At 39.1% G+C, this 24,673-nt stretch overlaps 1 protein-coding gene across 2 annotated transcripts in view; it reads left to right on the top strand.

Annotated features, from left to right (window-relative positions):
- The window catches only part of RpL6 (ribosomal protein L6), a 45,593-nt gene extending 21,652 nt beyond the window's left edge, over positions 1-23,941 (top strand). For both annotated transcript variants that reach the window (XM_067158706.2, XM_067158705.2), the window contains exons 5-6: positions 22,826-23,010; positions 23,711-23,941. In XM_067158706.2, the coding sequence (XP_067014807.2) occupies positions 22,826-23,010; positions 23,711-23,872 (347 nt within the window). In that variant the 3' untranslated portion in view covers positions 23,873-23,941. The remainder of the gene's footprint in view (positions 1-22,825; positions 23,011-23,710) is intronic.
- Positions 23,942-24,673: the final 732 nt, after the last annotated feature.

The following is a 24,673-nucleotide window of genomic DNA, read 5'->3' as shown; positions in this document are numbered from 1 at the left end:
CCAAATTCTGCGACTAGCGATGAATAGGCCTAATCGTGGACGTTGAAAGTCAGTGAACGAGTTTATTGTGCCATGGTATGGTCATTCCGCCCTTGCGTTTTTCGTGCACATACCTCACAATTTCATCTTCGACTTCTTTAAAGCGTCCTTGTTGCGGACCATTGAATGCATTTTTTGTACAGTACGCAGTTTTTTAGCTCTTTGTCTTCATGCTAACGCCAAATATTGGCTTTAGTTAGGCCTATGCCGTATTTTCTTGCAGCTGCACAATTATTCTACATTTACGAGTGTTTAATAACCATTAACTTAAAAATAGCATCATAATATCGACTAGAACCCGTTGAAAATTTGCCGGTAATACCTTTTCCACGTATCTTTACAGTACGACTATCCGTCACGAAAATATTCCTGCCGTCTATAAAACTTAATTTTACTAAGCGTCAAGTACAATAGACGCGTTATAACCAAATACAGTAGAGACAATACGCGACACTTGCAGATTTCGCCTTGCTAAAATGGGAGACAATTCGACGGTGGCGCTCCTAGTGACTTGACCTGAACAAATCGCGCTAAATTCAAAAATCAATGGAAATGTATATACGGAAATGGATAAATAAATTACGTCTGGAATGAAAGTAGTATTGAGATATTAACTTCGAAGTTGCTAAAGCAATTCTGGATAAATGAATGAATAATTATTTAAAAGGTTATTATTCAAAGACTGAAATTAGACACGTAAACAAGATATGAAATGGGCTGCTGTGAAATGACTTGATCTTTAATTTATGCATTACTTTTTTAGCCTTAGCATTCCTGCCTGAACTTTTACGGTTGGATTTGTCTTTTTTCTCATTTAAAAAACATTGTATGATCACATTAAGAGGTTTGTCAATAAAAATATCGGCACATTCCTTGCACACATGATGCAATGAATTAACATTTAAAAGCTGGACAATTTTCCTCTTAACATGAAGCCTACTAACAGAAAGAAAATCTGTAACATTCCTTCTTTAATCTGAGAAGAGGGATTAAAGAAAGAAAAGTATGAAAATGTTGTCGGTAGTGGTGCTTTGAGGAATATTTACGTACAATTAGAGTAAAAATGTAATATACCCTTGGCCATATAGTCGAGAATTTTTAAAGTCGCTGGCCTGGAAATGATCTGAACAGATCTTATAATTCTTATATAAGCGTAATGTCCCTTCTTTCTTGTACACCTTATCCAAATCACTTCCGTGACATTTCAAAACCCACAGATCACACCTACAACACCACATCGGTATTGAAGGTTAACTGCTGCACTGTACAATAAAATATGCGTATTACATTTTATGCCAGTTAAAATATGGGTCGAGCAGGTCAAAAGATTATGAAGTACTATAAAAATCTGTCACTGGAAGAATATATATGCAAACACAATATTACTTGCATGTTCTTGTCACGAAGGAACCTGAAGAACGACCGCGCATTTTTCTCTACTTCGTAATTACTGCAGCCAAACACAGCTCATACCTTTCCCCTCATGTTGAGAGGAGATATCAAGGAATGACACACGCTACTATTTAATTATGTCAACTCACTGAAAACGAATAAATAACACCAAAAACTTCACACAAAAATACACGTGCTCTTATGAGAGAATCAGTACTGTTCAGGTCTATCCGCTAGAGTGAGTTCCAATAGCTGTCCCTCGATATCTCGCTCAGTGTCGCGTATTGTCTCTACTGTATTTGTTATAACTCTGCCACTGAGTAGCCATGGCCTTTCTAAGAATTCGAAGACTCGCATGTTTTGATGCCATTCTGCAGATTTGAGAAACGTGTTTGTAGAAGCTAATAGAACGCCATGCTCTCTTCACTATTTCCTGAGATCCAGTGACGTTACACCCACACTGTACAACCGGTTGTTGCGGCTAGCGATGTAGGCTGTGGTAAAGAGGTGGTCCAGGGTGGTCACCCGTATGGGAAACCGGGAAATGTCAGGGAATTCGAAAAATGACTGGAAAACCGGGAAATGTTAGGGAATTCCGAAAAAAAAATCTAGAAATTCGTTCTGCCATATAAAATTGACATACCGTATTTATCCTTTAATAGGAGCACATTTTTCAGTTTTTATAACCATTTAGGGCATGTCTTTTATGCCAGGAATAAATTGTAAAGAAAACTGAACAAACATTTAAAAAATAAAGTGTGATCTCGAACGTGAAGTAACCAATAGCATCAGTAGCTATATGGATAGGCTATAGCAAGCAGTAGCGACTATGATAGATCGATTGATCGATCGAATTTTCAATGTTATGATCTGCTTACTATTAAATATGCTGTGTTGTTGGGGAATGGCGAGCATGTTGAATTAGGCCTATATTGCGTTCTCAGTTTTTCTAATCTCTTAAATACATGGCTTCCACAACAAAATATGCATATAGACAAAATTACACAACCCAACGGATGACTGTTTGTTTAGTGTGTAATGACGTGTGCCATAGTCACTACCTCGTAAAGTATAAAAGCAAGACAACAAACACTGACTGAATGCAGGAAAGTGCGAAATTCACTTAAACTTAATACTCATTGAGTGTTCATGATTATTATTATGATGAAATGCGCTGATGTAGGTAACACCGTGGGCCGCACCATGTTGAGTTTCTAACCTAACTTTCGTGAGAGGGGTTCGGTAGTTTTCAGGCACGTCTAGTAGCTTGTAATATCACGTGTAATTTTGTGAATAGAGAACAAGATTTAAAATGAAGTGACATCACACTGTAAGATGAAGGTTGTTTGTTGGTTAGGAGATTTTGAGTTTGTGAAGTATATTTGTATGTATTCGTTCTTGATCCAGTCAATCCCAAACCACCATTCATATCGATTTATGTCGGTTGAGCGCAATCTTGAAACCTGTCTGCCAACTGTATTGCCTACATCACCACGTGGTTAAGTTACCTAACTCGGCGTGTGTGGTATATAGGTTTAATAGTGTTCAATGTAGTTGTAATTTTATTTACATCCGTGTGTTGGTTACCATATAGTTCATCTGTGTACCGTACCCCTGTATAGTTCGTGCAAGACAAGCGGCAAGAATGTGACTCGGCAAAAATTGACACCGTGGTATCGATCAGCCATAACCTCCTTCTTATGCCGGTCATTAGCCGCGAATAATTTATTTTTGCACTTTATAATAATGTAACTATTCTTGTTTTAGTGTATGATATTGGTAGGAAGTTTTGTGAATTTGTTTTCACTTGTGTTTTTTGTGTGATTTTCATAGTAGGGTATTACATTTTACGAGTGCATCAACTGCTATCGAAGCAATAGAGTGCTGGCAGCATAGGTAAGGCAGTGCTCACTTGTTTTGCGAACTGTCAGTTTACAAGAAAGTCGTGCGGAGTATAGGGCTATTTAATTTTTTTCTTTTTACAATATACTTACTTTTCTCAGCTAACAATGTCTTCATCAAAGCCAAGGAAAACTTTGTTTAATGAAAGGTGGCTGCTTGATGATACTTTCAGAACGTGGTTGAAACCCATGCCTCAGGACAAATTTTCAGCATATTGCATATTATGTAAAACATCATTTTCTCTTAACAACATGGGGAGGCAGGCATTAAAAAGTCACATGGTAGGAAAGAAGCATGCCAGTAGTGTCAACTTCAGCCAGTTCTCATCATCCCTTTCAAGTTATTTTAAAAAAGAACATTCGAATAGTGAAGTAAAAAATGACTTAAACTCAGTAGATAATACCCTGGCCGCAAACAAAAATTATCCTCTGCCTGCCACAGCTACCACAACGAACTCTATCACATATGACTCCACTGCTGCTGTTTCTCCTGCTTCTTGTTCTTCCATTAAAGAAGGTTCACCAGAGACGAGATGTCTACAGAATTATCTTTCAAGAGAGCAGGTAACCAAAGCTGAGATTATATGGTGCATGCATACGGTCATGCAACACCATTCTTTACGTTCTAGTGAAGCTAGTGTACGTTTGTTCACAGTAATGTCTCCAGACTCTGAAATAGCTTCGAAAGTTCAACTGCACAGAACAAAAATTGCATATACAATCACTCATGGTTTGGCCCCCTATTTTCATAAGCAAGTTCTTGAGATGTGTCATAAGTGCACACATTTTACCGTTGGTTTTGACAAGTCTCTGAATAAAGTTTCTCAGGTGGGCCAAATGGATCTTGTAGTTCGTAGTTTCAATCCTGATACCAATGAAGTATGCACTTCTTATTTTGATTCCGTGTTTCTTGGTCACTCTACCTCCTCAGATTTGTTAAACGGTTTTGTGCGAGTACTGCAGGGACTCAATCTAAAAAAACTCTTACAAATTTCAATGGATGGTCCAAATGGAAGCAGAAGATTCTTTGCAAAAAAAATAAGAGAAAGGCCACTTTGTTGCTGAAAGAATTAGAAGAAAAGAAGCGGAGGGTGATGGCAGAAACTCGACAGTCGTTGCTCGCTATAGATGAAGAAATTTCTTCACTGAAACAGTAATGGTAATAACTTTTTAAAATCTTAAAGTGAATTAAATTGGACTAAATTAAACTTGCAAGTTTTGAAATTTAATATGTACATTAATTACTCATTTATATTTTGCATGTTAAGGTTTTAAAATGTATTTTAATATTACGGCCATTCCTGGAAACCTATTATAATTGATGGTTATGAATTTCATTATTATTATTATTATTATTATTACTTAACCTATTATAATTTAATTTTTTTGTCATTGTGTGTCAGGGAAAAAATTGTTTTTATGTCTGGAAAACAGGGAATTTCAAAATCTGGATTTGGTGGACACCCTGTGGTCGTTTATTGTCAACGAGTTTTGTGTGCTTGGGGAAAAGAAGCAGCGTGGGTACCGTAGTAGTACCAGTGCTATCCATTAACTTACTGTTAGGCCGCAAACGCAAGACAACCCTTGAGTTTTCGCATGAGATTCTGAGGAAAAAATGTCTTCGATTTGGAGAAATACGGTATCACTCCAGAGGTTTTCTGTGGAAAACACGTAAGTTTTCTTTAAACTGCGTCATCTAACGTAACCGTATCATGAAAACATATTTGAAAAGCCTGTAGAGAAGTCATAACCTACTCGCGAAAAATTTCCATGTAAATAGCCTTTCCGAAATTTAACTAGACGCAAGAAGAATTAAATATCCTCTGAAATCAGTGATGTATTCTGCCATATCTTGAGGTGTATCACATTCTTACCTAATTTCCGTATACAATATTCAAATCAAGATATCGTTTACTTCAAGTCGTCATTTTTAACGAGTTAACAACTGCTGTCGGCCACGTTATTTACGCATTTATTACGAAAACTGTGTTATCCTCTTTCATTTTGAATTTTCTTTAGAGAACAGCAGTCGACGGGTATTACTAATCAATTCCAACATCGCCTTTGAATGTCGACGAGTGAGCTCGCAAATGCACACAGTGAGAAAACTACGAATATACCGTACCGGAGATGATCGATCGCATTTTGTTGCAAACTTTTCAGTTTTCTTATTCAAAGGCGTCACCTATCCAAACTTTACTGTACTATACATATGATGAAAACGCACTTCAAGCTCCAGTAGAGAAATGATAACCATCTCGCTATAAATTTTCATAATAGCCTTTCCGTAATTTAACCAGACGTGAGAAAATATAAACTAACCTCTAAAATCAAATAAGCACTCTGCCATATCTTGAGGTGTATCCCATTCTTACTTAATTACAGTACTTAGCCTCAAAATTACTAATCGACTCCGACATGACTTTCGAATGTCGACGAGAGAACTCACTAGTGCACATAGCCAGGAAACAATGCCGAAGGTAATCGATCGCATGCAATATCATCGCTGGGGTTCAAAAATATCGGTAACGAAAAAACCGTGCGCGCTTAATCGCTCGTAATAACGGATGCGTCAGTGATAGGGCTCTCGCTGTAACCGAAGGACGTTGCACAGTTTAATATAGGAATTTTGAAGGGACAGAAAACAATCGTCGTTATAGCGAGTTCTCGCTATATGCTGTACTCGCTATAGCGGACTTCTACTGTATTTCACATTTTTCTTTTGAAGAAAACTGCTTTTGCTTCTTTTGATCCATATTGGCAAAAGAGTTAACTGGCATACTAATACGCATGTTGCTTCACGAACAAAAGATACACAACGAACGCATCATGAGTCTTGAATAAACTAAATGCAGTACTGAAGATAGAGATGTGAGACCGTAACTTTCATTGGTTGATTGTAAATGTGGCGTTACTACCCAGCCAATAGCGTTACTTCTTACGTGTTTGTTACTTTAAAATCGATATCCAGCTCGACCAATCGCGTACACGTATAGGAAATGACTACCTGAACCGTATCCTGTAAGCATGAATACTGTAATCCAATCCTCGCACCCCAATATTTGAAAATATTTTTATAAATAGAAAATTGGATTTAATTTGCTTTTTATGTATAAGAAAGTAATCCTACATAATGACTAGGGCCCAGATTATTTAAAAATGCATATTTCGATCGTTAGTGCATCTATAGATATGTTCTTCTCTTATGTGTGATTATCTAAGATTTCTGAACGAAATGAAAATCTAATGAACTCGGTATGTTGTACATCCCTTGGCAACACCAGAAACCTTCCCTGATCAAGGAAAATGCTTTCAGTGTCACAATACAAGCTGTTATATGGATAATAATCCTCTTCTCAACAACAATTTCCTTCTTTCTGACATTCCTTCCTCCTTACAGTAGCCTCTCAAGGTTTGCTTAAACAAGTGCGTTCATCTGTTAACTTGCTCTCCATCTGTTGCAGTGTTTTTACCGAATTAAAATGTAAAAGTGCCTAAAGATATGAGCTCTAGGTCTTTTTTAATTAAACTGAGGATATCGGGCAGTATTGACTATAAAAGTGATGTAATGTGCGACAAGAGTGTAAAATGCGATTTAAAAATTTCAAACTGAACAGCATTCAAAAACAATTTCACATATCAGATCAAAAGAATAGAGTAAGAATACGCAACACTACTTTTTACAGACGTGGAAACACGGCGTGAAGTTAGTACATTTTCCGCTGATATTTGTAAGACTTTTGTATGAAGGTTGAAAAATCTACATCTATGCTCACTTCTTGAAAAGTATTGTGCTAATCAAAGGATACCAGATGAATCTACCCTTTGGAAGAAATATTTACTTTTGGTGCACGCTTCTGCCATGGATTCGATACGATCTGACAGAGAAGTGTGTCTGGATATTTGTAGGCGAAACAACAAATTTGTATGGTCGATACATTGCGAACTTCATAGTGGGTAAATTATGTCCAGAAGAACCTGGCGAACCTCATTTACTTTCGTGCAGATTACTAGAAAAATCCAACCACGCTACAGTTGCAAGATTTGTTAAACGATTCCCTGCGGCTTCTGTGGCATAGTGAATCCGAGGGCGATTGTTACAAAGTGCACTTTTTAGTCACAGATGCAGCTTCGTATATGATGAACGCTGGTTGCTCTCCTAGAGTATTTTTTCCAAATCGCATCAATGTCACATGTTTGGCCCATGGATTGCATCGTATTGCAGAAAAGATACACACCCTCTACCATCTATCAACAAGGTAATTCGGGGAAAATCTGTTCCTAAAAGCACCGGCTCATGTACAATTGTACAGAACTCCTTTGTCTCAGGTTCCTCTTCCACCGGAACCTGTTCTCACAAGATGGGGAACTTGGTTATCCGCAGTATTGTTCTACCATGAGAACTTTAAGTGAAGGGTTTAGTTAAAAGTATTCATGAGTCATACTGCGTGTGTTCGTGAAGCAAAGTGCGCATTTGAATCTGAAACTGTACATAAAGATATTAGTTTCATCCGTGTGCTTTATTCATCACTTTTGAAGGCAAGGATCTAGAAACTCGCCGTGCACCCCTACAAGAATCCTTTCAGTTATTTCAAAACACTCAATTCTTTAAATAGTGTCCGTGGTGAAACTGGAGAAAAAGTTAAAAGGAAACTCAGTGTGGTGTTGGACTCAAACCCAGGACTGAAGGTTCAATCCATAAGCCAACTACATGAGTGGAATCAGGCAGTCTTCGCCAGAAGAATCTTCAGAGCAGTCGATGCCAGTGTGCAAGTATTGCCCAGTTACGTCCATCGACGTAGAACAGTTATTTTCGGCGTATAAATTAATTCTGTCCTACAACAGAAAGTCGCATATCCCTGAAAACATTGAAAAAACAGGATATAACCTACTGCCAAGCATCATTTTGCGAGGAATGAAACGTGTTTATAAATTCAACACTGATTTGAAATTAAATAATGCTTTTGGTAAGTGTGTTTTGTTTTATTTTTAGTGCATATGTGCATGCATATTTTTAGAGATTTTAGTGCATATGAATCCGGGCCCTAATAATGACAGTGAGTACCAGTACACCAAAACTGGATGAGATAATCTTCACGTGCTGTTGGGTGGGCAACCCGCTCGTCTGAATTGTGATGTTTTTGCTTACCTTACCCTGATCTGTAATCGAGTAATTTCGCCTGTGTATTGTATAGATTATGCCGTCTGGTATTAGATGTATAGAGACATGTTGTGCTAAATACCTGGCAATTAAAACAGGATGAATTACAATTACATTTTGAAGAAAAAATATGTTAAATATAGGCAAAGAAGCTAAATTTTATTGATCATACTGAAAGTTTGAAATTCGTTACAATGAATTGTTTTAACACACATGAAAAAGCGGAAGGTCCTAAAAATAATTTTGCTATTCTAAACATTTTGTTAAACTGGCATTCGTTACAATGACTGTACTGTATCATCAGTTATGCAGTCAGTTTACATTTCCCTAGGACAATAGTCCTCTCTCCGCTTTACGTTTCCCACCATTTATATTTTACATTAGCTGGAACCAGTCTGTGTATAGCCATGCAGCAAACTGAATAAAGAACATGTGTGACTGCCTCACTACAGCTAACAGATAAATAAGGGATTTCTGCAAGCAGATATTGGATGTTTAAGATATTGACCAGAAGCTTAAAACATTATTTCTGCTTTCAATACTTCAAACTTTCAGAAACAGCCCATTACAAATCATATTTTGAAATTTACGAATGGACAGTATAGTTGGCGGGCGAAGAAGGAAGTACGCAGTAGTCAAACTTCCATTCTTTTGGGTACACCTACTTTATCCTCTGATTCAAAAGAGTTCACTTGCAATTGCCAGCTTTAACGAACTTTTTTTGGCTAGTTGTTATACGTCACACCGACACAGATGGGTCTTATGGCGACGATGGGATGGGAAAGGACTAGGAAGGACGCGGCCCTGGCCTTAAAGTACGGCCCCAGCATTCGCCTGGTGTGAAAATGGGAAACCACGGAAATCCATCTTCAGGGCTGCTGACACTGGGGTTCAAACCCATTATCTCCCAGATGCAAGCTCACAGCTGCACTCCCCCAAGCACACAGCCAACTTGCCCGGTGCTTTAACAAACTGTCAGCCAATGCGCGTGATAAGATGTGGAATACAAGTGCACCTTCCTCAGTCATCTGGTAACTTCAATTTGCTCGCTTGGTAATTTAGACTGAAGAAATGTCAAGTCAGTCTGTCTAGACCAGTGGATTGTCGCTAGGACGCATCTTGTCAGCAGTTGGTAGCATGACGGACAGTCTTGTAATACATCTCCACAAAAGTGTGTTGAGTGGCAGGAGTCTGCAGTATTCTCATCTGCTGTACATATAGCAGTTCTACCCTTGCCTCTTGGAATGTACCATTGGTAGGGGCCTTATTTTTTGGTGAAATAAAACTGTTGATTTCGGTGTTAAAACTGACACTATTTCGGAAGGTATTTCGTGAAATAAATTGTTATACTGATGGATGTTTCCTGCCAAATCTTCCTTGTAGTAGTGTATGGGATAAATGTAACTAACTTTGTGATAAGGGGTTTTAAAGTAAACTCTTGTAATGTATCATTGTTATTAAATCTTAGAAAAACCAAATGTGCAAATTGTTATAGAAATAAATATATAAATCACTGATACTTCGAAATGAAGTTAGGTGATCTGCCCTGTGATACACATTTATACATAGCCTACGTTTTTAGACGTTGAATTACTTGTCTCCAAAGTACGAACTAAGCATGGTATCAACATTATAAGGATGCAGAGTTGTGCGACAGTCAGAAAGTGTCTTTGTGTAAGCAGAGAAGCTCCTCTCGCTGACCACATTAGATGTCTGAAACCATAATGCTTGTGAACACTTGGATGCAAATTCACTGTGGTCTTTCATAAAACCTCCTAAAACTTTGCTAACACTGTCTTCTTTCACTTCCTCAACCAGATGTGCTTTCATTGCATTTTGCAAAGTCATATAGCTCTGGAAGATGTTCATGGATACACTCTTTTTCCTCGGTCGGGGATGAGTAGCTCGGATGGTTAAAGCGCTGGCTTTCTGATCCCAATTTGGCAGGTTTGATACTGGCTCAGTCCGGTGGTATTTGAAAGAGTTCAAATACGTCAGCCTTGTGTCACTAGTTTACTGGCACGTAAAAGAACTCCTGCAGGACAACATTCCGGTATCTCAGCGTCTCAGGAAAACGTAAAAGTGGTTAGTGGGACATAAAAACAATAACATTATTACTACTCAAACAGGCGATTTATATACAATAGGCCTACCAACACCGTAATATTTTACAGTAAAGACAGATTTATTTATCTTTCCTTTTATATTCATTCTCTTCCTTCATATCCTAATTTTCTATGGTGGTTTGCATGAATGCTTTTTTTTGTATCTATTACAAATTGCTCTCTATAATTCAACACCTTTACGATCTGTAAAGTATCGCCGATTGTTATTTGCCGCTTCGAATTATGTTCATTTGCTTCATTCTGATTCTCTGCAGTGTAAATCACACATTTCAACTTTACGAATATTACCGGTACACTATTGATACATTAGAATCTTTCTTGCAGCATCAAATACATAGAACCCCTCACTGTAGTATTCTTCGGCCCTCGAAAAACCTGTTGTGGCTTCAGTTTTCGGCATTTTTATACTTAAATGTTGGACATTTGCCGATAGATGTTCGTAAGTAACGAACTCTCATTGCCCAATGCTGGTATCAAATACAGTAGAGACAATACACGACACTTACGGATTTCGCCTTGCTAAAATGGGAGACAATTCGACGGTGGCGTTCCTAGTGACTTGACCTGAACAAATCGCGCTAAATTCAAATATCACTGGAAATGTATATACGGAAATGAATAAATAAATTACGTCTAAAAAGAAAGTGGTATTGAGATATTAACTTCGAAGTTGCTAAAGCAATTCTGGATAAATGAATGAAGAATTATTTCAAAGGTTATTATTTAAAGACTGAAATTAGACATATAAACAAGATGTGAAATATACTGCTGTGAAATGGCTTTATCTTTCATTTATGCAGTACCTTTTTTTGCTTTAGCACTCCTTCCTGAACTTTTACGGTTAGAACTGTCTTTTTTCTCATTTAAAAAACATTGTATCATCACATTAAGACACTTGTCAATAAAAATATCGGCACATTCCTTACACACATGATGCAATGAATTAACATTTAAAAGCTGGACAATTTTCCTCTTAACATGAAGCCTACTAACAGAAACAAAAACTATAAAATTCCGGCTTTAATCTGAGAAGAGGGATTAAAGGAAGAAAAGTATGAAAATGTTGTCGATAGTGATGCTTTGAGGAATATTTAAGGTACAATTAGGGTAAAAATGTAACATACCCTTGGCTGTATAATCGAGGATTTTTAAAGTCGCTGGCCTGGAAATAATCTGAACAGATCTTATAATTCTTATATAAGCGTAACGTCCCTTCTTTCTTGTACACCTTCTCCAAATCACTTCTGTGACATTTCAAAACCCACAGATCACACCTACAACAACACATCGGTAATGAAGGTTAACTGCTGCACTATACAATAAAATATGCGTATTACATTTTATGCCAGTTAAAATATGGGTCGAGCAGGTCAGAAGATTATGAAGTACTATAAAAATCTGTCACTGGAAGAATATATATGCAAACACAATATTACTTACATGTTCTCGTCACGAGGGAACCTGAAGAACGACTGCGCATTTTTCTCTACTTCGTAATTACTGCAGTCAAACACAGCACATACCTTTCCCCTCATGTTGAGAGGAGATATCAAGGACTGACACACGCTACTATTTAATTATGTCAGCTCACTGAAAACGCATAAATAACACCAAAAACTTCACAAAAAAATTAACACGTGCTCTTATGAGAGAATCAGTACTGTTCAGGTCTATCCGCTAGAGGGAGCTTGAAACATGCTGCTCCAGCATGGTTTCCATAATTTATTACCTATGTTTCACTGAATTGGTTTCGACCTGTTACTATATGTGTTTCCGGTTTTAATCGATAGAGGACAGCCCCCTCTGTCGAGAACATTAATGATCTTTTCTCGACTAAGTCTTTAACTATCTTCTCCTTGGTTTATATTCTGTTCTGAGGATGGTGGCTTATAATAATATGGGACCCTCACACACAGGAGCTATGTTAGTGCTTTTCAAATGGATGTATCGTAAGTTTAAAACCGTGCTAGATCGCTGCACGATTAACGTGTTCTGATGCTTGATATTGTGGGTGATCTACCATTTAGTATTTGTATTTCTCCCTTTTTTTTGGCCGACCGTAACCCGTCTTGATACTCGGAGAGTGGAAGGCGTGTGTGAAAGTGTGTTGTTGATATAACAGTGGTGCATTCATAATCTGAGTCTCTGTGCATTATAATGAATTTCTCAATGAGACGTCTTTGCTCTCGTTTGGAATTATGATCTGTGTGTCGGCCGTCGAATTATTATGGCCGTACACAGCGATGTTTGTGGCAGATCTACGCGTGGCCTTGAAGCCACGACATGTGCTGTTGTCATTCTACTACTATTGACGTTTGGCCTCATTGATGTTAGGTAATATTGCACTCTACGAGTTGGCTGGATTGATCCATTCGCACCAGTTGTCACTGTTATCCGCCCTCGAGGCGATTGGTTCGTATGGCTGAATGAATGAATTAATGAATGAGTCGAGTATTTAGATGAGGAAGTGTCGGCCTATCTAATTTATGTTTAACTTTTCGTTATTTGCCCCTTTTATCTCGGGTTCTATTTTTCTCCTTATTTGGTGCGCGCCCTGATCTTTTTCGACCTGGGCGTCGCCATGTTGATTTATTTTGTTCCTTGGCCGCACGATGGCCCGTGTTTATCTGATTGATTCATCCTATGTATCTTTTTCTCTTTGCCCGCTGGGGTTATTCTTTACCTGGTCTACCCTTTTTTGGGGTGTGTGCGCTCCTTGGTGTGTGGGGGATCCTAATGAAAGGAGATCATAGTATTGTTTAAAAAAAAAAAAAAAAAAAGAAGAAAGGAAATGGATAAGAAGTAGGGGGGGTGGAATGAATAAGGTACTCCCGATTTGTAATCATGTGTTGACCCTCATTAGTTATTCTTCTCGCAATTGTTATATGCGAAATCTTCGTGAGTAAAAATGCTAAGATCCCTTGCGTAATTCTGCAACTGTGCATGTACGTATTGATGAGATATGGATATCACGATTAATTGTCATTGGTGCTAACCCATATACGTATGTATTACCCTATTATATCTTATGTTTTCCTTTTCAATTAATTCTTTAATTAACGTTGTTTTTCAATAAACATTCATTTATCACTTATTCGGGTTTCGACTCTTAGTAGTGTTAGTTTATGCTAGAACTAATTAGGTGAATAACATTTCCAGTTCAGGGCAGATTTATACGCCCTTCTTGATCGTGATTCACGTGCAGTTTCCTCTTTTATCCTCCTTTTTTTTGTCTACGTATTTATTTTTACTTGAGGGAGGGTGTGGCTCAGTAAATGGTAGCAGAGCGTGGTTCGATCAAGATATCTCATCTGGAAAAAGCACGGGTGAGATAGAACTGGGAATGGTATTCTGTTTCGGGTACGTTAAGGAAAACCATTATTTCTTTTCGATTTAACCTTTTGAAACTTGTTATATTAATTCTGATCTTGTGTGTCGTTTATTAATTAACTCTTTCGATGACCATTGTGTATGTGTGGGTTTTTCATTGCGGATAAAACCTCGGTTGAGACATGGAAAGTGATAAAGTTGTTGACATGAGTGGTGAGAGTGATGTATTTGCTGGAGAGGTCACCGATGTCGAAAGAGAAAGGCGTGAACGTATTAATCGGGATAATGCTTCTGCCCTGTCAGGTAGTGAGAGTAATGTGTGCTTAGGAAATAACAATGCTGTTGTTGACAGAAATTGTGGCCTCGATGAGAATCGTGTCGGTTTGGTTTCCCCCTGTTATGGACCCAGTAGTGAACGTAGTCCTCATATTAACCCCGTTTTTGATATAGTTAGGAAATGTAAGCTCAATTTCTCCGGGGAAGGGGAAAATTCTAATGTGGTTGAATTTCTTGAAAGAGTCGAGGACATCGCTGAATGCAGCTCGATACCCCTTAACCTTTTTGTTCCTGTAATTCCGGGGATGCTCGAAGGGCCGGCGTTAAGGTGGTTTAGGTTGGTTAAAGCAAATGTCCGGTCGTGGGAGGATTTCGTTGATCGCATTAAAAAACGTTTCGGGTTGTCCGACATGGATTATAGTCTGAAACAAGAGATCTTTAGAAGAACCCAAGGTGTTGGGGAAGGTGTTGACGACTATGCAACTGGTATTTTGACCCTGTATAACCGATTAAGTGTCAAGGTTCCTGAGTGTGAAATTTTCGACCAGTTTTACCGAAACCTGTCCCCTCAATACAAATTATTCATTAAGAGATCCGAGGTTCAGACCGTCGATGATGTTATTAACTTGGGTCGCGAGTTTGAATCAATCGTATGTCAAAATAAACAGTATCGTCCCCCTCCGATTCCGTCTGAATGCTCTTTCCCCGACGTCGCCTGCCACACGTCCTTCAAGTCAGTATCCTTTGATGCGCCCCCTTCGGCGTCGCGCCCCTCGAGTAGTCCCGAGCGAAGGACCAGCGTTGTGTCTCCGGCCCGACGCTATATTAACGCCATCCAACCCTCCGAGTCGCCTGTTGAACGTGGTTCCGCTACAAGAAAGTGCTGGAATTGCGGTAAGGCGGGACACATTTCTAATAATTGTCGGTCAAAATCGCGACTAAAGTGTTTTAAATGTGGCCTCGTTGGTGTCACTGCGCGTGTATGTCCTAGATGTAGTTCCGGGCAGGGAAACTGAACGCGCGCCGGCGAAATGGCCCTTCGTTGGCGCAAAATGTCGGTGTTAACAAAAGGATCTGGGGCCTTCCTTCGTCGACACCCTGGGCCAAAGTTTGTATAGGGCCCCGCACGCTATACGCCCTGCTGGATACCGGTTCCAGCGTTTCCTTCTTGAATCTGAGCCTTGCGTCTTCCGTACATTTAGAGTATCTCTCGGACAGCGGGAAGATAGATAAGTTTATGTCTGCTGAAGGCCGTCAAGTGTGTCCGGTGGGCCGCGTCGTATGCCACATCAAAATTCATAATCTTTCGTGGAATTGGAAATTTTATGTTGTTGCAGATCTGTCTGTCCCGATCATTTTAGGGACTGACTTTATGCAAGCGACGGGTCTATCCATTGATTTCATTACTCGAAGTTTCGCCTTCCGTTTCCAGTCTGACGTAAATTATCCTTTCGAAACCCCCTTTCTGCGTAATATTGTGTGCCCTCTTTCTACTTTTGTGACTCCAAGTGCGTCGTGTGACCTAACCGACGGACAGAATTTGATGCTAAACAGTTTAATGGAGGAATTTTCTGATGTTTTGACGCCTGAGTTAGGTTGTGCAAAAAACTTTTCTTATTCAATTGAGCTCAAAGATAAAACTCCTGTTAGGTCCCCTCCTTTCGGATGTTCGCCTCCGAAGTTGTCCGCCATGAGAAAATGTGTAGATGAACTTTTAGAAAAGAAGGTCATCAGTCCATCCAAGTCACCTTATGGTAGCCCCGCCTTCCTAATCCCTAAAAAAGACGGGAGTTTTCGTTTCATTGTGGATTACCGCAAGGTAAATAGGAACATTGTATTTGACAGCTTCCCATTGCCCACCATCGAAAGCGCCTTTCAGCATTTTCATGGTGCTAGGTTTTTCACTGTCTTTGACTTTAACTCGGCGTATTACCAGATTCCTCTGGACCCAAAAAGTCGCCCTTGTACAGCCTTTGTCACCCCTTTTGGCCTTTTTCATTTCAATAAAGTACCCATGGGCATCTCGATAGGGGGACAAGCGCTTAGCCGGGTCATGGATTCGATCTTTGGCGATCTAAAGTTCTCCTATGTATTTAATTTTCTGGATGATCTCCTCATATACTCTGCAAGCTTTGACGAACACCTGGCTCACCTACGTGAGGTACTTAGTCGTCTGCGCAAACACGGGTTCACTATCAACCCCAAAAAAGTCTCTCTCTGTTCCAAACGATTGAATTTCTTGGGGCATGTCATCTCGGATTCCGGTATAGCTGTAAACCCTGAGAGGGTTAAATGTATTAAAGAGTTTCCTCAGCCCAAGAACGTCCGCGGCGTAAGAAGGTTCTTGGGTATGGTGGGTTTTTACAGTCGGTTCATCGAGAATTTTTCTCAAATTTCGGCCCCTTTGAATCTTCTTAAAAAGGAAGAATTGTCGTTTCGTCTGGGGTGAAGCCCAGATCCTTGCCTTCGATCAGCTGAAAGATGCCCTTTGTCGAGCCCCTGTTCTCCACAGCCCCGATTTCTCCCGCGATTTCGTGCTCCAATGCGATTCCAGTGAAATTGCGATTTCCGCCGTGCTAAACCAAGCCGATGAGGACGGAAAACTAGTCCCGATCGCTTGTTTTAGCAAGCTACTACACGGGGCCGAGTTACGTTACTCCATTTACGAAAAGGAATGTTTGGCCGTTGTGTTGGGTGTAGAAAAATTTAGAACTTACCTCGAACACCGTCACTTCTTTGTCCACACTGATAATCAGGCCCTGTCGTGGATGAGTGCCAACGTCAAACGACTTGGAAGAACAGCCAGGTGGATTCTTCGACTGTCTGCGTATAAGTTCACCATTGTACATGTTCGCGGAAAGGAAAATGTCGTGGCTGACTGTCTGTCACGTATGTTTGACGGAATAAACATGAGTGAAGCCGATGACGCGGAGAAATACCATAAATCTGATGGTGCTGGATGTGTTAATATTATGCAGAAATATCCTTGGTCATTTTCTGATATTTCAGAGCACCAGAATACTGATGACGAGTGTCAAAAACTGATGAAAGGTGTCACCGATGGGTCACTTCATGATAAATCATTTTGTATTAAGCGTGGATTGTTATTTCGTCGTTGTGGTAATAAGGGAAAGGACAAGATTTACATTCCTGATAGCATAAGGCGCATGGTATTACATTATTACCATGACTCTTATTTAGGGGCGCATTTGGGTCAGTACAAGACATTACATCGCGTTTCTCGCGATTTCTACTGGCCAAATATGAAAAGAAGTGCTTGACTACGTGAAAAGCTGTGACGTGTGTCAACGGTCTAAACCTGCCAAATCATCTCAAGTTGGGCTGCATTCCGCTGATGTGGCAACGTACCCCGGAGAAAGGTTATTCGTAGATTATTTTGGCCCTCTCGTCAAGTCCCGTAAAGGCAACGTTGGTATCCTATCTGTCATTGATGGTTTCTCAAAATTCGTCTGGTTGTTCCCGGTGCGCAAAATCAATTCTAATAACGCCGTTCACATCTTGTCTCGTCACATCTTTGCAATTTATGGCCCCCCCAAAAAGTTGGTAACTGACAATGCATCCACTTTCAGCGGTAGTAATTTTCGTCAATTGTGTTTTGAGTGGGGAGTGAACCAGATATTTCTCAGCCCTCACTACCCAAAACCGTCTCATGTTGAGAGGTTTCATCGTAATCTTAAGGCCTGCCTAACCGCGTTCCACAGCGCTGACCAGCGCAGTTGGGACGAAAACTTAAATTTCTTTGTTCTAGCTTTCAACAGTGCTCTACATGAATCGCATCGGCACACACCGGCGGAATTGTTCTTGGGCAGGAATGTTACTGACCCATTACAATTAAAATGGAATTTTGGATATTTGTCCGAACCGTTAAGGACCAAGAGCGTCGAAGAAAAATGGAAGGAAGCAGTCGAGCAACTGATCAAAGCCAGAGATCGTGTAGCCAAAAGGTTCAACAAGGGAAGGAGAGAAGTCACCCTAAAGGTTGGAGACTTAGTAATGATTAAAAGGTTCCCGACAAGCTCGGCAGCAGACCAAATTGGAGCAAAACTCTGCCTAAAATGGTCTGGTCCCAACCGTATTGTGAAATTCTTGGGACCTGTTACCGTGTTGTTGGAGGATGAAATAAATAAGAGGGTATCCAGAGCTCACGTGAGTCTGTTGAAGCCCTACCATTCACGGGGCGAAAATAATTGATCTAGTAGCTATTAGTACCTGGTGGTAACATGATTTGATCAATTTGTCACTCTTAAACTCGTTGTTCTAAAGTCTTTTTCTTTTCAGGGAAAAATGAAAAAAGGAAAGGGAAAGAAAAGAAGAGTCAAAGGATATTTCAGTACCGAATGACAAGGATAATATAAAATAAACAACGGACCTATTGATAGGACACGAAAATTGTATGACTATTTTTATCCTCTACCTACCTACAACCGATTCGTGAAAGTGTCATATTAATGATAGGAAAAAGACTGATTAAATTCAGCGCCTTTCCTTCTTTTAATGTACTGAACTTTAAAGCAATGTATAATCCACCAATCTATGCTCCCTTGTGACTGTTGGCGATTTTCAGTGTTATTTGTTGTTACTCTAATTAATTAGGTTAGTAATTAGGTTAGTTCATTTTAGTTATATAGTGCGCACTATCTATATATATATATATATGTAATTTCTTCATGTATGTATTCTTATTATAAGCTTTACACCTCACTTTAAAATGTGTCCCTTTGACCCTTCGTCAAGATCGGACACATTTTAAAGACACATGGGGGTGATGATGAAACATGCTGCTCCAGCATGGTTTCCATAATTTATTACCTATGTTTCACTGAATTGGTTTCGACCTGTTACTATATGTGTTTCCGGTTTTAATCGATAGAGGACAGCCCCCTCTGTCGAGAACATTAATGATCTTTTCTCGACTAAGTCTTTAACTATCTTCTCCTTGGTTTATATTCTGTTCTGAGGATGGTGGCTTATAATAATATGGGACCCTCACACACAGGAGCTATGTTAGTGCTTTTCAAATGGATGTATCGTAAGTTTAAAACCGTGCTAGATCGCTGCACGATTAACGTGTTCTGATGCTTGATATTGTGGGTGATCTACCATTTAGTATTTGTATTTCTCCCTTTTTTTTGGCCGACCGTAACCCGTCTTGATACTCGGAGAGTGGAAGGCGTGTGTGAAAGTGTGTTGTTGATATAACAGTGGTGCATTCATAATCTGAGTCTCTGTGCATTATAATGAATTTCTCAATGAGACGTCTTTGCTCTCGTTTGGAATTATGATCTGTGTGTCGGCCGTCGAATTATTATGGCCGTACACAGCGATGTTTGTGGCAGATCTACGCGTGGCCTTGAAGCCACGACATGTGCTGTTGTCATTCTACTACTATTGACGTTTGGCCTCATTGATGTTAGGTAATATTGCACTCTACGAGTTGGCTGGATTGATCCATTCGCACCAGTTGTCACTGTTATCCGCCCTCGAGGCGATTGGTTCGTATGGCTGAATGAATGAATTAATGAATGAGTCGAGTATTTAGATGAGGAAGTGTCGGCCTATCTAATTTATGTTTAACTTTTCGTTATTTGCCCCTTTTATCTCGGGTTCTATTTTTCTCCTTATTTGGTGCGCGCCCTGATCTTTTTCGACCTGGGCGTCGCCATGTTGATTTATTTTGTTCCTTGGCCGCACGATGGCCCGTGTTTATCTGATTGATTCATCCTATGTATCTTTTTCTCTTTGCCCGCTGGGGTTATTCTTTACCTGGTCTACCCTTTTTTGGGGTGTGTGCGCTCCTTGGTGTGTGGGGGATCCTAATGAAAGGAGATCATAGTATTGTTTAAAAAAAAAAAAAAAGAAGAAAGGAAATGGATAAGAAGTAGGGGGGGTGGAATGAATAAGGTACTCCCGATTTGTAATCATGTGTTGACCCTCATTAGTTATTCTTCTCGCAATTGTTATATGCGAAATCTTCGTGAGTAAAAATGCTAAGATCCCTTGCGTAATTCTGCAACTGTGCATGTACGTATTGATGAGATATGGATATCACGATTGTCATTGGTGCTAACCCATATACATATGTATTACCCTATTATATCTTATGTTTTCCTTTTCAATTAATTCTTTAATTAACGTTGTTTTTCAATAAACATTCATTTATCACTTATTCGGGTTTCGACTCTTAGTAGTGTTAGTTTATGCTAGAACTAATTAGGTGAATAACATTTCCAGTTCAGGGCAGATTTATACGCCCTTCTTGATCGTGATTCACGTGCAGTTTCCTCTTTTATCCTCCTTTTTTTTGTCTACGTATTTATTTTTACTTGAGGGAGGGTGTGGCTCAAGCTCCAATAGCTGTCCCTCGATATCTCGCTCAGTGTCGCGTATTGTCTCTACTGTATTTGCTGGTATCTACGACCGATCTTGTATCTTGTTACGACCACAACGCTATTTGCTGTAATCGATTACAGATATTGATTTTTATCGACTGCCTTAGAGATCGCGAAACTGAATCAAATACTGTATTTGACTGAATACACATACTTTCGATACACAGTGCGTACCGCTTTATGTGCATTTGTGTGGATAATATACAGCGGTATCAAGCAAATGAGAAGGAAACTACGATAGTCAAGTTCTCAGAAGCATTTAAACGTTTATTGGAGAGCTCTTCCGGTGCCATTTCGCATTTTTCGCACCAAGTGGTGTATATTTCGTGATTATTTGCACAATTCGCGCAATGAATCAAATTTCGCAATATTTCGCGAGTTCATTTTGCTAAAATACGGTATTTTTAGTACCTGGGAAGTCATATATAGACAAGAAAGAAGATATTTAAAAAAACTCGTGCATATCGTTATTACCAAAAAATACGGCCCCTAACCATTGGTGATATTTAATGCAGCTATCAGACTCGATCACTACGGTCTTTGGGCCGACTTCATAGCACTTTATGTATAGACAAGAAAAGTGATCCACCGATCAACTTATTTATTGTGAATGGATTATTACACTAGTACCAGTTTCGGCCTTTCATGGCCATCATCAGCTAGTACATAACGTTTATAGCCATTAGACGAAATTACAAAGATGTTACATTAGATCATCCGCATGTCTAATGGAAAATGGGAATAAAATATATTGCAGTATTGTTATGTTAAAATATCTGTGATTAATGGTGGTGATGGTTACAATAAACTAAAACTTATTGAGTGTACATGAGTACATTAAACATATTAAAACATATAGGCGACAGTATAAAACACTTAAAAACTCAACACATTAAAACGTAGTATATAAAACGTCTATTAAAATTTGAGTTCGTGTTGCGTAGCATTCATCTTCAATCTTCTTGTGGTTCTTGTGCTGATTTAGTTGTAGAACGTGGTCATCAAGAATGTTCTTTTTTGCTATGGGCTTTACGTCGTACCAACACAGATAGGTCTTATGGCGACGATGGGATAGGAAAGGCCTAGGAGTTGGAAGGAAGCGGCCGTGGCGTTAAGGTACAGCCCCAGCATTTGCCTGGTGTGAAAATGGGAAACCACGGAAAATCATTTTCAGGGCTGCCGATAGTGGGATTCGAACCTACTATCTCCCGGGTGCAAGCTCACAGCCGCGCGCCTCTACGTGCACGGCCAACTCGCCTGGTCGAGAATGTTCTATGGCTGATACACGTTATATTGATATGTGGTAAGAACTCTTGTTTTTGAATGTTTTTTTTTTTTTTTTTTTTTTTTTTTTTTTTTTTTTTTTTTTTTTTTTTAGTACTGTGCAGTCCAACTATTGATGAACTCCAGTAAGTTTTTTTTTTTATATAAACTGCGAGCTAGTATGCGTATGAAGGAATACCCGGTGTATGTATGAAAATGAAGGGTACTTACTATTGTTGTTGTGGAGGTCGTGTACCGATATGTCTGGAGACATATGCTAACCCCAATCATAATATTAATGACATTGCAGACAAAACCATCATCTTTGATAAAGCCATTCCTGCATTAAAGAATGACTAACTCAAAATAGTAAACGCATGCCCTAACAAACCGACGAATCACAAGCCCGACACCGCCCCTACATCCACAATAGCCACTCCTCCTTCCCCTCCACCTACATCCCTCCCCTCAGCTAACATGAGCCCCAGACGTACTCGTAGTAGAACACAGCAAGTCTAACTAACGTGTACTTTTTTAGATGAACATTAGTATTCATTCCATGTACATATAATACTATGACAAGTTCATTACTGAATTTTATTTGCATTTAAGTACTGCTTTTTCCACAGACTAGATTTTATGATTGTTTTATCTTGTATTATTATACTTTAATGAAAAACGCAGTTCAGGACCCTGACTTGGCTATAGATTAAGTATGGCTGAAGATGCTTACAAAGCCTAAGCGAAACATGTCCCATTTTAACATGTATGTAGTATTTGTATCTTAGACTTGGAGTGGAATGGTGGTTTTTAAATAAATTTGTTTGAAATTTTACATACCCCTATTATATTGTTTTATGCAGCTACTTCAATGTGTTGATGCAGGGAAGCTCATTCTTCTTTATTGAATTTATGATGGTGTTTCAGGTCCCTTCAAGATTAACGGCTGCCCATTGCGACGAGTCAGTCAGAACTATGTAATTGCAACTAGCACCAAGTTGGACCTCTCTGGTGTTGAGTTGCCTAAGCACCTTACAGATGAGTATTTTAAACGTGTTCGCTCCAAGAAGACAAAGAAGGAAGAAGGTGATATCTTCAACACAAAGAAGGAGGTAATGAACTTTCCTTTCTGATGTAGCTTTCTTCGATAATCATGTGTAAACCATATATGGATAGATAGTGTTTCAGATATTTGACCTTAAGGTTACCCCTTAACAAGGGGCGAAACATGCCCCCGAGAAGTTTATATAGTACTATGTAGATTTCAACCACATAGCACGTGGTTTGTATTGAATAGGTGGTGATAATAAAATAAATTATTGTTGTGATAATTTTGCTTATAGTCAGTTTCAATACAGATCAATCATGAGGGTTATCTCTTGTAACTTATATTATGTGAAATTTTCACCTATTCTTTCTCTGCCTTATTTTTATAGTTGAATATTAGGGAAAGGGGGTTATATAGGCAAGTAAACAATGTATATTCGGTGTGTATACTTCTGCTGATTTTTACCTGTAGTGTAAATTACCATGTGAACAATTCACATGAGTGTTAAACTGGATAGGTGGAGATTGTTGTCTTGAGAGGAAGCACAATTAGGTAATTATCCTCTTAAACCAAATACACAAATGCATTGATGGTAAAAAATCATACTATCGAAGGTACTGCTTTGGTTGTATAGTTTCTCTAGACCAATGGGGCCGATGACCTTAGATGTTAGGCCCCTTTAAACAACAAGCATCATAATCAGACCAGGCTCTGTAATAGTTTTCTTTTCTGGTATATTATAATGTTTGCTTGTTTTGTTCCAGAAATACAAGCCATCAGATCAGCGAAAGTCAGACCAGAAGTTGATGGACAAAGTGGTGAACGATGCAATCAAGAAGCACCCAGACAAGAAGCATCTGTTTGCATATTTGTCTTCAATGTTTGGTCTCAGAAGCAGCCAGTACCCTCACAGGCTAAAGTTCTAAAATCCCAGCCTTTGGTTTGTTTCTGTTTTGTAAAATATGTGATCGAAGTAAATTGTGTAAGACGCTAAACTTTTGTCTTATAATTTATCATCATTCCAATATCTTTCTACAACATTTGCAGGCTGCCTCAAAGACAAAGAATGCCAATGCAGTAGTAGTCCAATAGCAAGGACAGAACCCCGTTGTAACCAGTTTTTAAAAAATTCCAGTATTAAACTGTGTATTATCCCTCGGTTACAGCTAGAATCATACCGCAAACATCCATGCTTTCTCCTTGGCTTGTAGAAGCAACGTCGGAATACATTAGTAATGCGTGATTTCCGGTGTTTCCCATTTTCACACCAGGCAAATGCTGGGGCTGTACCTTAATAAAGGCCACGTCCGCTTCCTTCCAACTCTTAGGCCTTTCCTATCCCATTATCGCCATAAGACTTATCTGTGTCAGCGCGATGTAAAGCCCCTAGCAGAAAAAAAAGTAATGCGTGAATAATGTAACCCATAGCGGTTGTTGACTGGTTAGAAATAAAGGATGAAGTATACTATCGGTTAATTTTAATGCTATGTACAGACATGAAGTAAGAATCTCATATGGCAGAGTGCATTGCTGATTTCAGAGGTTAATTTGTATTTTCTTGCATTTGGTTAAATGTAGATGTATAGCGAAAGTGTTATTCCTCTTCCGGGGGTTGGTGTATGTTTTCGTGATACATATATAAATTAGAAAATTAGTTACAGTAGAACCTTGATAATTTGAAATTGGTTAATTCAAAATCCCGCCTAGTTCAAAGAAGCTTTCATTCC

Source organism: Anabrus simplex, chromosome X (genome assembly GCF_040414725.1).
Source record: "Anabrus simplex isolate iqAnaSimp1 chromosome X, ASM4041472v1, whole genome shotgun sequence".
Lineage (NCBI taxonomy): Eukaryota > Metazoa > Arthropoda > Insecta > Orthoptera > Tettigoniidae > Anabrus > Anabrus simplex.
This window is presented reverse-complemented; position numbering and strand designations above follow the sequence as displayed.